The sequence below is a fragment of the Aphelocoma coerulescens genome, assembly GCF_041296385.1.
Source record: "Aphelocoma coerulescens isolate FSJ_1873_10779 chromosome Z unlocalized genomic scaffold, UR_Acoe_1.0 ChrZ, whole genome shotgun sequence".
In the NCBI taxonomy this organism is placed as follows: domain Eukaryota; kingdom Metazoa; phylum Chordata; class Aves; order Passeriformes; family Corvidae; genus Aphelocoma; species Aphelocoma coerulescens.
In genome coordinates this window covers 35,077,941-35,093,626 of record NW_027184085.1, presented here as the reverse complement: position 1 = coordinate 35,093,626, position 15,686 = coordinate 35,077,941, and the positions used below count along the sequence as shown (strand labels likewise).

The window sequence follows — 15,686 nt, the reverse complement described above, 5'->3', positions numbered from 1 at the left end:
TAAACACATAGCAGCATTTAACACTGTATATGACACCCCTATACATAGATTTTTTTTCTAAATAAAGATGACTAAAAATCTGCATTAAAAAGACATCTAAAAATTTTTGCTTTTCTCTTCAGTTATGTGGATAATAAAGGACACTGAGCTTTCATCTCTGTTAAAGTGCTCTGAGTTTCCAAGACTGAGTTTGTGTTAAAATTACCTTTCATTATGTTTGCCTCTATAATAATTTTAATTTTAAAGTTTGGTCAAACATAACCAATAGTAATAGAGATGGAACATGTCAAAATACTTACTTAATATGAGATATTTGTGAGTGTCCTGCAGTTCTCATGACAATACTAACATCAGTAAAAGGTTTTGGTGCTACAAAGTTGTAAAATAAAAGGAGATCAGCACAGATTGTTATATGATATACATAACTTCACATAGTTTTTTTATGAAAATGTCATATACATTCAGGGTTTTCTTAATCCTGTACAACAGGATTACATAATGGATATGACTGGCAAACAACTAAGACAGGGAAAAGAGCGGGAACAGAAAGTAATAGGAAGACAAGGATGAAATGGATGCTATTTAACTGAAAATGCACTATTTTCATTTAAAAGCCTATTAATATAATCTTAAATTTCTATAATTTCTTTAGTCATGTAATAAGACTTTCCAATGGCTGATACAAAAATATAAACTAAACAATCAAAAAAGAATTCAGCAGATTCATGCACTGCAGCTTAAAACCAGTCATATTTAGAATGAACAACTGATATCCAACTACCTTCTGTAAAAAACTGCAAGTAGTATTCTTTGTCTCAATCCAGAATCCCTTTTGATATTACTTAGGTTTTCCAAGTGACTTTGGTGTAAAAAAATTAATGAAAGACTGCGGTTCATCACATAGTATAGTGACATGGAGCTCTATACTCCAAGCAATGGAGAAGGCTACATAAAAACTAGACAAAACAGAATTTGCTATCTGCAGAGCTTATAAACAGTGCATCACCTACCAACTCTGAGCTTAGGCACATTCCTTTTCTTATGAGTCAAGACTACTTCAGATAGGTTACTAGGTCATGCACTGCATGATACTGGAGCACTAGGGAAACAGTGGAAGACTAAAGATGACAAGTGAATCCTCAGTGCCCCAAAACTCCAAATGCAAGTAGCACAGAAAGAGCGCAACAGATTCACTAGAATCAAAATTAACCAGACTTATTTTAAGAACAGACAAGTCTTCTCATATATTAGTCAGCATTAAATTTTAGCTGCGGTCTGAATGCTATACCTCATTTTAAGCTTATATAACTTTCATGTTTATGTTCTCCAAAATCAATGAAGTAATGTGCCAAAAAGACGCTCTTCAAAGGTACGATAATGACAAATAAAAGACATTTTCTTTTCTTCTGACTGTTAGCTCTTGAAATGGTTTTCTGCATATCTTCTTTGTTGAGGTAACTGCTTCCTTACTTCTAACACTATTATTTGTGTTATCTGTAGTCAGAAAGCTCATGCAGACTTCACCTGACAAAAGTGATACATCTGATAAAATGGTTAACTTCAGTACAAGCAACTTATCTTGTTATTTTAAAAGGAAGGATTATGTTAAACTAGAACAAACCTGAATCCAAGGTGATGGACTTTGGAGGTTTAATAGGATAGAACACAAAGGGAAATATGGCTCCAGGAATCTGGTTTTGTATCTAGTAGGGGTAAGGACAGGACAAGTTGCAGCACATTAGCTTTTCAATAGTGAAATATTTTAAAATCAGGACAAACTCTAGAGATATGATCATGTAGCCTTCCACCAATCCAAAAGCAGAAAAAAGCCACCATTGTATTTAAAACATTTCTATTTAAAAAATTTAGTAATCCAATTCTAATAATTTAGAAAAGTTTCTTTAAATTGGTAGCAATAAATGGTACACAAAATTTCCGAAAAGGATTTGTTTTTAAAACCTTGAGCACAGCAAGACAAGAAATTTTACCTCTCTTTTTGCTTATTATACAGAAATGCTCCAAGAAAAAGCAAGTAAGATCAATGGTAATTTTTTTTTTTCTGAACAGTCATAGCTGTCTTCCTTTTTTTCCAAGAAGCACTTAGGTAGTATTTTCAAAGATTGAGAACTGATGTAAAAGCCAATGATTGCAATTAAACTGAAAACATGAGAAATCCAAACAATTTGAACCCAAATTTCCATAAAAGTTGTTTTTTCTGAAAAATAACTACTACTTTTTGACATGACTCACTTGTATCCTGTAAATTTGAATTCTGAAAGACTTCTGATGTGCAGAGGAACTGTATTCCACTTTTAAAGCTGGCAGATAATTTCTTCTGATAGGAATCTCATTTGGCTGTTGAATTTTCATGTTCATTCCATTAGGAGTTAAACATACCTATTGTATTATTAAAGAAAATTTAGTGTGTCAAGTGTTTTAAAATCCTGCTTTATATAATACTCTTAAAAATTTACATTGTTCACCAACATTTTAAAGCTCAGCAGTGAAAGTTCTGCAGCTTTTAAGTTAGATGTCATAACTTTCCTTTATTTAAAGCAAACAAATTTTGCCATAGATTTCAATAGAAATAAAACTACAAAATATTGCAGTATTTGGGAGTTACTGTCATTTAATACTTAGCTATCCAGAGGAAAAGCTGAACAGTGTAATGGACTATGACTGAGATAAAGAATGGATCATTTACCTATCCAATGCTTATTTTCCTACAGCACATTTCTAAGAAGGTCTAGAATTTATTGATAGACAAGGACTGAGTATTTGGAGCATACTGTGTTTCTACATTCCAGAATAATTTCTGAAATTTCTTTTTCAATTGCATGTAGTTGAATGACAGCTAAATCATTCCACAGCAAGCTATATTAAGAATACAGGATTTCAGGCTAAAACAAACAAATAAACAAACTCCAGACTAACACATTTACTGGTATAATATATGAACCAAATGCAAAGCTTCCTTACTGTAGTTTTATGCATATTTAGTACCATGACCCCCAAAAATGTTACACCTCCATTTCAAAGTTAAGCATTAACAACAAAAAGTCTGTAGCAAGATATCAAAAATCTGTGAAATTTTTCCTGCAGTTTTTTAATACAGAGATAAAGAAGTGTTTTCAAATGGAGCAGGTAAATCAATCATTTCAAATTTCACCAGAAGTTTTATCAAAGACATCAAAATTGATGTATTATCTTTTTCTTGTGCATACATACAAGCAATAGAAATTAGAAAACTATCAGTATTACCAAAACATTCGATTCCAACTCAATAATCTTGTTTTCTGAAGGACTTAGCTCACTGTAATCTTTGAATTCTTGTTCTAATTTATCAATTTGCTTAACACTCATTGGTCTCCATCTTGACTTCTTCTTGGGTTTTGTCTCCCAAACCACATCAGAACTTTGAAAACAGAACAAAGAACGGAAAGAGAAGGATCAGCTTTTTGAAAACAAGTTTTCAAAAACACACCTCCTTTAGTGTGACTTTTAATAGGTTGTAACTAGGGAATGAGAAACCACAACATAAAGCACTACTGTAGCAAATAGAAGTGATCCAAATCACCCACTGCCTTCTTAGTACTAAGCAGAAGCCAGTCTCTCCAATATGATGGGGGGAAAAAAAAAGTTAAGAAGTCTGTGTAACTTCCCGTTTTGATGAAGATGGGTATGTAGGATACTCAAGGAAGCTTGATTTCAATATTCATTATTCTGCAATCTAAATGTGGTTTTCTGCTTATACTCCTGCATTTATTTTGGCATTTTGAATTTACTGAAAATTGAAAAGTTCAAGTCAAGACAAAATGCCTACTGCAATGCATCTTATTTTTGACAGCTTGTTTATTTAATCTTTCCATCTAAAATCAATAGGTGATTGATTTTGTTTTACATGTTTCCTCTACTGATTTCACGGTGGGAGTTTTGGGTTTGTTGCTTGTTTGTTTTTTTAAAAATGTTATCCTTTCTTCTGTCTCTCAGTTTTATTAATGCAAATAATTAATCAACCTTTAAGGGCATTATACTTTTTTCCACTGCTTCTGTGAGACGTTCTTGTGCCTGATTTCACCTTATAGTCAAACTTAAGGCACAAAATACAGACCAACACTATCAGGCAGGTGGAAGGTACTTTTTTCCACAAATTACTCTACAGCCTACAAATACGTAGCTTTTGAGAAACAGCCACCTAACCTCTTTTAGCTACATGTGTGTCTGTGTTGAGACACATCAATGGCAGAAAAAAAAGGTGAGCTAAGGTTCAAAACAACAAAAAACTAACCACAAAAAAGAGTACTATCTTGATTGCTAAGAGTTTCTCCTTTTTTTTTTCTTCCCACCTTTTTTGTTTTCGCTTTTGGGTTTTGGGGATTTTGTTGCTCCTAAAAAAAGCCAGTCAATTTCAACAGTACTGCCATCCATTTTCCAGGAGTTTGACATCTCATCAGGGTTTGACAAGAAAACAAAACCAACTATAAGCACTGCTAGACTAATGACTATGGATGACTGCTTCCAAAGAAAAACCAATTTAGTGAAATCTCAACACTACTGTGTATCTAGGCAATTAGCTGCCACTTTTAATGGAGTGTTTCTACTGTCTAAATATCAGAACACAGTTTCTCAGGTGAGGGCAAGTACTGGAATTTTGTTAGTAAATGATGGATGTGACTATGTGAGGCCTATGTGTATGTGAAGTTTATGCTTGTTTGCTTTGCAGTGTAGTCCAAAGAATTAATCAAGAAAAAACAACCCTCACTCTGTCAACCTCATAACTGTGAATATACAGAAGGGTGTGGATTATGGCAATTATATTCAAGCATCCCTTGATGATTTTAAAGAGCCCCTGTTCAAATATATGATAACACACATTTCTGAAGCATTACATAACTTCTTTTCTCCTTCCCTCTGAAATGTTATAGTAGGAAAACCAAGCAGTAGAGCCCTGGATCAGTGTAATTAATCAACCAAAATTAAAGAGACCTATAAGCTTTTGAATCAAAATTTCCAACACAGAATTCAGCTGCTTCTGTAGTGAAGATAACAAAACCCACTGACACAAACTATCCACAGACCTTACTCCTTAAAACTCTGTTAACACTTCTCAAACTACATGGGCAGGAAATACTTCTGTTCGATGTATTGGGAAGTCTGCCCCACAGAGTTACAAATACATGTTCCAAAATCACATACATCTAAATACAGAAGGCATATGCATTAGTACAAAACACAGTGAAAACATTTCTCTTGACAGCAGGAAAATATAGTGATTAGGTTTGAATATTATTAACCCAGACTTCTTTTTACTCTTTCATCACAAGCCAAAATGAAATTCACGGAGTGAAAATACCTGAAGTTAAACATTTTAGATTGCTCCACACAAAGTAAGTTACCTTGTAATTCCAATGTACGACACTTCTTGTTTTGTATAATTATTAACCAATGAAATTCCCACATCTTGCAAAGACAGAACAATTTCTTGTTCTGCTAGTTCTGCTTTTACACTTTCATATGTCAATTTAAATACATTCTCATCTTCAGTGATCAGGACAATACGCTGCAAACCTTCATAAAACGACATTAAATAGATTGCCTTTCTAGAATCCACACTGAGTATTTCCATTTTGTCCTACAAATAAGAGAGGAAAAGTTTTTACAACTCTATTAATCGTTCTACTCTACAAAAACAAAAGCAAAAGTCTTAGCAACACAACAATGGAAGACTTTTTTTAAAGTACAGGAAAAAAAAGCAATTACAAAGTTTTACAACGGTCTCTCACCACACACACTGACACTTCAACTGAAGACAATGTTCACTGGCACAAGCTCTGGCAAACAAAACGTTATTACTGTTCTGTGTTTGGAACTCCTGTGTGAGATGGCTGATTATACTCATTAAATGTGAAGTTTCATGCATATACTGATGAACGGACATAAAAACATAAAATTAGACACCTTTAAAATGAGATTTTGATAAAAAACATACCTCTTTTGGGGCTATTTCCTCAGTTCTATTTCCACATCTCCATTTTAATTTCCTAGATCCTGTTGGGTCTGCCCAAGTATACAATACTGCCTTACCTGGCTGAAGGCAGTCTTCCAATTCACTGAGGGAGCTAGAACAAAGTAATTTTAAATTCAAATGTCAATGAATATTTTGTGTCAATGACCTTTGCATTCTAGCATTTCAACAAGAACACTAATTATATTTTCAACTAATGAAAACAGACCAAAAATAACATTATTCATGAAAAAACACACAAAAAACCATTCTCAGAAAAGTAATAAGAACAAGGATTTGTACTTTAAAATACATACATGTACTTAAAAAAAGTATATACAGTAGATTTTAAATACACATTTTCTTCCCCCCTTATGATCAACATTTTCAGATAAATGTGTTTTAAACTCCATTCCACCTCACATACAGTTAAAAACTGGCAGGTTTGTCTCCTCCAGCTCTCTGAAAAGAGGCTACCTCAGGAGAGGAAGTGGAGAGATGCTGATCTCTTCTTGCTGGGATCCAGTGATTTGAACCATTCCCTTGCATCCACACTGTGCCAAGGGAGGTTTAGACTGGACATTAGGAAGACTTTCTTTCAAAGCACTGGAACAGACTTTCTTGGGAGGCAGGAGATGCCCCTTGACTTGGACAATACCCTTAATACATGCTTTAACTTTTGATCAGACCTGAAGTGATCAGGCAGTTGGACTAAATGATAGGCCCTTCCACTTCAAATACTGTACTCTGTTCTAATTAAATTGATACTAGGGATGCCCACAACTAACCTAAAAAGATAAAAATTCCTAATCTTTACAGAGAAACACCAAACCAATCAATCATATTTTTCAGAAAAACAGGAAGCAAACAGGATTTGACTAGCAACTCCTTCACCTTCCAAGTAGAAATCTTTAAACAACACTGCTCTGACTGACTGAGGGGAAGAAAGAGTAGAGGCTATTTGGCTTTTAAAAAGAAACAATTCAAGAATGCTGCAGGTGTACACTTCTCAGCATTGCACAGTATCTGCATATGGTGACAAAGCATTACAAAGACATTACAGCCTGAGAACAGAATAACTGTGTGCACGTGCAGAACTAAATCTTCAGTGACTGCAGAAAACTAGTATTTGTTTAAAATTATCTTAGTTTTGGCCTGGCTTGGCAAAATTTATGTGACTACCTCTCATTTTTTAGTACATTCCCTCATATCTCACATAACTTTAAGCAATTCTTTCAGCTAAATCTCTCTTGTTACTTATTCTGCACAGTCAGCACCTACACAGTTCCAGAAAAGCACATCCTTTGCCCCCAGCAAGAATGTAGATGTCAAGGCCACAAAATTAATATTAAAAAACCACCACAAAATATCTCACTTGTAGAACTACCTAGCACTATATAACATTGGTAACAATTCATTGCCTTCAATTTACCAAGCAAGAGATTTTTGGGTGCTCCAACAAAATCAGACAGGCACTTCTTTAAAATAGGCTTCTTTAGAGAATACATGCTGACAATATAGAAAATTACAGTTCACATGTCTCCATGCAAACATCCACACTAAACGTCTTCATACATACCTTTGTCCATACTCAATAATTTCCTCTTTGGTATGGTTTATCAACAAAAATGGAGCTGCACCATCATGGTAATCAGAAAAGGTAATCACCGTAGAATGTTCAGTCAGATTAACATCCACTGCAATTCCTCCAAGCTATCAGTGGTAAAAATTACAAAGTAAGTAACAGTGGAATTGATTTCCAGCAAAGTAAATGTAATTTCAATATTTTGAAAAACTTTTCCTCCCATCATAAGATGAAACCATCATATAGTAAACTTAACCATTTTACCATATCTTCAAAATATTTCCTTGATCTAAATGCTAGGTAGGAGGTATTACACTTAGTAAGTAAAACTATGCAGAAGTTCTGTACTGTGAAAAGTTAGGCTGGTGGTAGAGGAACCTTCCTTACTACAAGCACACACATTCATGCCCTCAAGAACATTATACTGCAAAAACCACTCACCTACTTAAAAACTACTGCTAGATGAGTCTATCTGCAACATACAAGTAAATTTAGTGGAGTCAAAGCTACTTTTCAGAGCAACTCAGTGTTACTTTAGAGCTTATTAATAGTTCTCACAAATACTACTTGCAAAACAATCTGCGTTTTAGCTCCTGTAGAACTGCTTCCCGGAGAAGCATTTAAAACAGAATACCTACTTATATCTGTACACAGACAAAAAAGAGAGCATGGAATGAAATTGCATAAACATAATCTTATCCTCAGCTAAGATTTTGCAATACTTGATTGCATGGGAAAAAACAGTTTTGAGAATGAAAACGAATTAATGCTGTTTTACCTAACACGTAAACATGGAAGGCAACATGTTACCTTATTGTCCAAATGCAGTAAAAGACAGTTTTCTTGCTGATCAAAATTTATCTTCTTTGGAGGGAGATCAGAATTTTCAACTCTAACAAGCAGTTTGTTGGCATCATTTTCAGGCCAAAAGGGAATGCACTAGAAAAGAAAAATCATTAATTTCAAAGTGAGAATACAACTGAGGCGTCAAATACGATTCACATTAGCCCAAAATTCATGTACTAAACTCTATCCAAAACTGTATTGACTCGGATCAGAAACCCTATTAAAAAAACCTAAAAGTTAGTACTTACCTGAATACAATAAATTCAAAGGAAGTGAAGAAATAATTGACTACAGTGAAGAAAGTGAGGAGTTAAGGAGCTAAAGTGAAAACAGTAAGACTTCATATTCACACAAAGAAGTACCTTTAAAATGGATAAAGTACATAAAATCCAGAGTATAAAATAGCTACAACATTGAAAATGCCAAGCTTGTTAAAAAAAAAAAAAAAAAAAAAAAAAAAAAAAAAAAAAAAAAAAAGACAAAACTGTTCTTCCATTAGAAAACCTTTTTCCAAATAAGTATAAATTTCAAATCAAAGTGACAAGGAATGACAAAACAGGATATCAGCATAAATGCCACTCCAGGGTAACTTGAGTATACAGGACATCAGCTACTAGCAGTCCTTTTAAAAGTGCTTCATATATATTTAAAAGTACATATACACACACGTATGTGGGTATAAAACACATATACTGTATGGAGCATTAGGCAGCTAAAGCAGAGCGCATGTTCTGCTATTCACATTCACAATCAAAATCACAACCATTATGGATTTAAAAATTTCACAGACAATCTGTCTTCCCTAGTTTACTTGCTAAATGGATACGACCAGAAGGTAGAGAAGACACAAGTTTTAATTGTAACTAATGAAAAGTCTCTAAAAAATTAATAGAGTCCTGCCACAAGAACAAGCTGTGACTAACAGTAATTCTCAGCTACCAAGAGCCAAAGCCTATTTAGATGGACCATCTTTCCCGTATTTCAAACTGTTGACATGCAGCATCCAAATTTGAGAACCATCTTTCTCTAACACAGTTTAAGAAATGAGATGTCCATATTTAATTACATCTGAATCCTAGAATTAATTCTTCAGTGGTGAAAGACTAGTTCACCAACTTACCATGCCACTAAGTTCCCTTTCCCATTGTTTCTCACACCACAGGAAGCAGGAAGACAAAGGAAAAAATAAAGTTAAATGGTAAGATTGAAGGTGTTACTTATATCAACGTATCCCACAGACAAAGGAAAATTAAATTGTGTTTTAAACTAGCATAAAACACAGCAAGTCTCAATATGGAATTATTTGAGCCCAGAGGAAGTTCAAGGAGAATCAGTCAACAGTAAATGAAAGTTTAAAATCCAAACCAAAAAGTGAAAAGGATTGGCTAAACAAGACATTACAGAATCAACTACAGAGAACTGAAAAATTAAATTTTTGTAGTAGACTTTAGCCAGATTGTGTCACATAATGATGTCGTTTTCAAGCCTTTTACCGCACACTTGCTAAGTGCTTATTTTTACACAACAATTTTGCTCCCACAGTGGGATCTTTAATTTATATTTAGCAGTGGTCTTATGAACAGTCTTCAGCAATATCTTCTTTCTCTAAGGATATATGTTGATCAATTGCTTTGCACTATACATAATTCAAAACACTGTCCTTAGCAAGCCACTGCACACTAATCACTGTCCAACAAACTCTATTGCAATCTCTGAAGAACGATGACTTTTTCTAAAAATAGTGATTAAGGTTTCTGATATATTTACTACTTTCCAGACAGGGAAGACGTCTCAGAGGAGACTGGCTCTACATAAGAATTGCTTTTGTTCCTGAAAAGACAAGTTATCTGTCACTATAGAACGAACAGTGTGTTTAAAATAAAAATCAGCAGGAAAGGCTCTGCTTAACTTAAAATGAAAAGAATACAACAGGGGGAGAAAGGAGCAAGCCAAAATATGCATTCACATTTCAGCAAGCTGCTTAGTTTTTTCAAGATCGACCTAGTGTAAGAGAGTTATGTGAGAAATACTCAAAAAAATCAAAGGCATTAGTTCAAAAAATAATCTAGACTAGCAGAACAGCAGATCCCCATTTTGGCAACAGAATCAGATGGAAACTTGCTCCTGGAAATTGTTCTGGACTAAGAACAGAGATAGACCAAAGACAGACCAATAGAGGCATGACACTACCTACATTTAGAAGAGATGAAAAACATACTGGATTAGGCAACTGAATTACAAAAGAACAACCCTGGCAGACCAGGTTGTCACAACATGGATTTTTAGAGACTGCCTATCAAGGGGAAAAATATGGACACAATGCGAATAGAACGGCTTATAGATTCTTCTGGTGACCTGTACTGCTCTATTTGGTAAACTGCCATTCTAACCTTTTAAAAGTTTTTAGGAGTGATCCCAAGATCTGCAAGTCTTCCCTGGACACTTTATAACTGAAAGAAGACTAAGATTATTTAATACAATTATGAAATATCTAAGAAACACTGACATTTGTGGGACAAACTAGAAAATCCTGAAGGCATATGAATAAAACAGCCAACATGGGAAACCTAGAGAGGATCTATGCAGAATGTATTTCAACTTTCAAAACTATTACCTTTGAGTAGTTTTTGCAGAAATTACAGAAGTTTCTGTAAATAATTTGGCTTATTCTAATAACAAAGATATATAAAATATAAAACAGAAAACAAGAAATAATACCATCTGACTGTATTTCCTAAGAGTATGAAATTAGGTATGAAGTTGCCCATACCACCACATATACACTACTATACACTGTCATTTCAGATCTTTACCAATGAACTAGATGAGGAATCATACATGTAAAGAACCCAAAAACTATGTAAGGCCAAGCAAAAGTTTGGTTCAGAGGAACATAAGAATGTTAGGAAAGAGAACAAACATGTAGGCTTATGTCAAACAATCCACTGTTGAGTAAAAGCAAAGAAATATTTTTTTAAAAATAATGATTAGCATAATGGAAAGCTGAACTGACTCCAACATTTAAAGATCCAAACATCTTAATGCACACTTAACAAAAATCACAACGGAACAATATATCGATATCAGTAACTGAAATATTACTTAATGGCATGTCTCTAATGACTGTATCATTAAAGATAATTCGCACAGCTAAGGAGCATGTACTGAAGGTACCAAAAAATTATTGAAAGATCTGGTTAGGAATCTGATTGAATACATTCTTTTAACTTCTGCAATTTGGTTTGCAAGCATTTTTGGTATTTACAGTGCTGACATTGAGGTGCTGGAGAATGGCAACAGAGCTGCTGAAGGGTGTGGAGCACAAGTTCTGGGAGGAGTGGCTGAAGGAGCTGGGATTGTTTAGTCTGGAGAAAAGGAGGCTCAGAGGCCACCTTACCACTCTCCACAACTGCCTGAAAGGAAGATGTAGCAAAGTGGGGGTTGGTCTCCAAGCGTCAGGACCAAACGAAACAGCCTCAGATTGTACCAAAGGATGTTTAAACTGTCTATCAGGAAAATTTTCTTCAATGAAATGGAAGTCTGGCATTAGAACACACTGCCCAGGGAAGTGGTGAAATCACTATTACTGGAAGTGTTAAAAAAAATTGTGGACATGTTATTTGGGGATCTATTTGGTGGTGGTGGTTTATTTATGGTAGTGCCAGGTTAGTGGTTGGACTTGATACATTATCTTAGAAATCTTTTCCAAGTTTAACAATCCTGTACTTCTAAGATTCTAAAGGAAATCAGCTGGGCCTTCAACCATGCTATTTGTTATGTTAAACTCCGTTTTGGATAATGGTCTCTTAAAGAGGGAAGGGGAGTGGAGGGGGCAGGGGAGGGGAAAGGGGATTTCACCCTTCCCAGAAAGCACTGCAGCTTTAAGAAACCTCCAAGACTACCCTGAACAAGCACTGCTTTTCCTACATGTCCTGCAGGAAGGCACAATGGCCCCAAGACTTAACACACATACAAAACATAACTGTGTGATACTGCAGTGCAAACAGTCAAGATGCACACCCAGTCTGCAATAGTCTCCACCTCTGCAGCACAGACAAAAGCCCTAAAACCCATTTTCACACCACTTGGCCTGAGGGCCAAGGATGCCTTTCTAGGAAGTACACATTGAGCACCTAAAAGCAGAAGTGAGACTAGATCCAGATCAGTTTGGATCTCTCTGAACTGATCCATGTGAGGGAATTTCTTCCCATACCAAAGTGGCTTCATGCATACCAGGTCAGTCAAAATATTCTACCGTGTACCACTGCTAAACTGAACAGAAGCTCCAGTGCCACTGCAGAAAGCTAATACATTAATAATACAATATAATACAGTATAATACAATACAATACAAGTCTCCTCATACTATTTATGATACAAGGTGACAGAATGAAAAATTCCAATTAAAATGTAAACCAGCTTTACAGTATGTCCTAATGCAACACTGAGAAATGGTAAAGGACACAGGTCATTTATTGAAAAAGCATGGTATAGTCAGGCATTGTCATGGGACACATACATGGCTCATGTTTTCCATCAGTGAGAGCTCAAACCAGTTTTTTTTTCCTTTAGAGACAAAACTTGGAATAGGTTCCATTATAAGTTTACCTGTTGCAAAACAATGGGAATCCACTTTTCCTTGCCTTCTTCAGCTACTTCCAAAGTGTATTTACTTCTATTTGAAATCATAAAAAATGGAGTGAAGGTTACAATTCTAGTAATATTGAAACTGCTGTTGTTTATGGTGACACCAACCTGTGAACAGAAAGACATTATTTTAAGTACACATTTTTTACCCCATTTATATCTCGTGAAAATAATGAATTTGAAAGATAAATTTAACTCACTTGATATTCCTTTTTATGACTCTTGCATTTCACAGAACCATGACTTCCAACAGTGTCCAGTGAAAACTGATCAGACAGTTCACTGTCAGTTACCCTAAGTTGCACCTGTGAAGAAGCACCCTGAAGTCATTTTCAATTTACAAGTCACTGACAACATTTAAAATTATATATAAAGTATGTATAAACATAAATGGAAATACTGGTGTTTTTATTGAAAAGTCAGGACATAACAACTGTCAGTATCATCTCACAAATGCATTTTCCACCATGCTTAGTTATAACCTATGTGGAATAAGCATTTTAAGTGTAAGACACTCCAGAGGAAGCATCACATAAAGATCCTTTAAAAAACTTATCATAATTAAAATTTCAAAGGAAAATCAATGCACTGTTGTAATCTCATTCATCCATCAGCAACATTCAGCATTAAAAAACTCAGGAAACTCAAACGGTGAACTTAACCTTAGCATTCTATGAACCCAGAACCAATCTACCAACCACCATTGCAAGTACTCATTTTTCAAGTAGCATTCATTTTTCAAGTACCACAGCTTTACATTTCCTACACAATTTCTATGTCTTATTTGGAATAAGAACCTTTACTGACAGTTTAAATCTAAAATGAAATTGTTTTATTTAGAAAACACTTCTCAGTGACCTTTTTCTTTCAAAGTGAGGATCTCTTTCTTAACAACACCTCTGACAATGTAAATTTCGTATCTCAAGGATATCTGACAACACTCACTTTGAACACTGTTTTTAGACAGAGATATTATAGGTGTCATGCCCTTTATAGAGCATAGGATAGAGTAAATAAATTTTAAAGTGTAAAAATGCTTTCATACAACAACGTAAGGGAGTACAGCTCTGTCAGATTTGCAAAATACAATACCTTATTATTTTGAAGGAAGTTTTTAGGCTGGAAAGTAAAAAGGAGGGGCTTTTTGTAATCTGGAGGATGCTTGCGGTGAATACCATCAGCTTTATATTGTAACATTCGACCGGTTTTATTCACCATCCAATAGGGACTGTGAATTGCTATAATCATCTGCCCAGTTGTGTAGGTCACGTGAACAGCAATATCCAGTTCAGTCTTATCCAGCTCTGTGACACAGTGAAATGTTGTGAAGCTGATATCAGGCAGATTGCTTTTTATATGGTACTCGCTTCTCCAGTTTTGATCAAGATAGTTAAGCAACTGCAAATCTAGTTTTGTTTGGTCCAAGACTGCATTATGAATCTGGACTGAACATCCTTCTTCTAAAGTGTCATATTTGTTCCCATTTCCCTTAAAAAGATAAGCAGACACCAAACAGGATACATTTACATGAATCACACACAAAATTCATATCAACTTTTATGTTTTAGGTAGCTTTAAAAATTAAGATAGAAGTTATTAGGCACAATTTAAAAATACCTTTTGTGTTATTTAACTATGTTACTTTCCTAAACATCTACCTTAAAACAGTATTTTGCAAAGAGAACCCTAATGCATGGTCATCAATGTTCATCATCAAAAACCCATCTGTCACCAAATTCAAATACACATATGTTCTTAAATGATAAATTTCCTCAACACAGCACTTTCTTCACTAAATTTAAATTTGTAAGAGATCTACAGAGATGACCCTGTTACTTCCATACATTTGGTACAACTATGGTCTCCAGTCCTAGTAATTGTTTATTTGTGATGAAGTTTTACTATTAGATTCTAATATTTGAGGTCAAATACTAAATATTAAGACCATCTGAAAAAAATCTGTCTCCCAACTGTATTTCTATTATCCTAAGTGACATCAATAAGGAGTGGGACACAATTATACCAGATCCATAGAATGAAACATATAGTGCTGAGGAATCAATGTCTACACTGCATGTTTTAGGTATTTTACTCAAGACTAACATCTGGCACTGGAAAGAATGCCTGCTAACAGTCAAAGTGCACCTAATTGTTTAATTTCATCTGGAAAGAACTTGAAGTCTGGCATTAGGCTGCAATTCAAGCCAAAACCTGGCAAAAAAGGCAGGCCTGTGAGAATTTGTTAAAAGCATGCTACTGCTGAAAGTCAGTGACTGCACATAAAATGCTAACATAGGGTGATCCACTTGAGGCAGGCTTCACAGGAAAAGCTGCACTATTTAATTAGGCTCAAGATGCACTTGAGCAACTGAGCGACTCCCACAGGGCCAAACTTGTACAGTGCTACATTTTACTTTGCATATATCTAAAGAATGGCTTAATAACGCCACATGTCACATTCTGTGGTAATATTTCAATTCTGTAAATACAGACTTTATTAGACTATGTAAGATGTATGCCCTTATAAGACCTGTGAACTTGCTTCACAAATACTCCATCAGAATCCCTTTGTTCCAATCTCCATTTCAACCAGCTTTCACATTT

At 34.9% G+C, this 15,686-nt stretch overlaps 1 protein-coding gene across 2 annotated transcripts in view; it reads right to left on the bottom strand.

Moving 5' to 3' along the window:
* Positions 1-15,686, bottom strand: part of VPS13A (vacuolar protein sorting 13 homolog A) — a 108,233-nt gene that overhangs the window by 22,885 nt on the left and 69,662 nt on the right. For both annotated transcript variants that reach the window (XM_069002521.1, XM_069002522.1), the window contains exons 48-58: positions 14,175-14,570; positions 13,283-13,387; positions 13,044-13,190; positions 8,400-8,528; positions 7,584-7,717; positions 5,990-6,119; positions 5,397-5,632; positions 3,262-3,415; positions 2,251-2,397; positions 1,622-1,703; positions 300-369 (exon numbers count right to left, since the gene is read on the bottom strand). In XM_069002521.1, the coding sequence (XP_068858622.1) occupies positions 300-369; positions 1,622-1,703; positions 2,251-2,397; positions 3,262-3,415; positions 5,397-5,632; positions 5,990-6,119; positions 7,584-7,717; positions 8,400-8,528; positions 13,044-13,190; positions 13,283-13,387; positions 14,175-14,570 (1,730 nt within the window). The remainder of the gene's footprint in view (positions 1-299; positions 370-1,621; positions 1,704-2,250; positions 2,398-3,261; positions 3,416-5,396; positions 5,633-5,989; positions 6,120-7,583; positions 7,718-8,399; positions 8,529-13,043; positions 13,191-13,282; positions 13,388-14,174; positions 14,571-15,686) is intronic.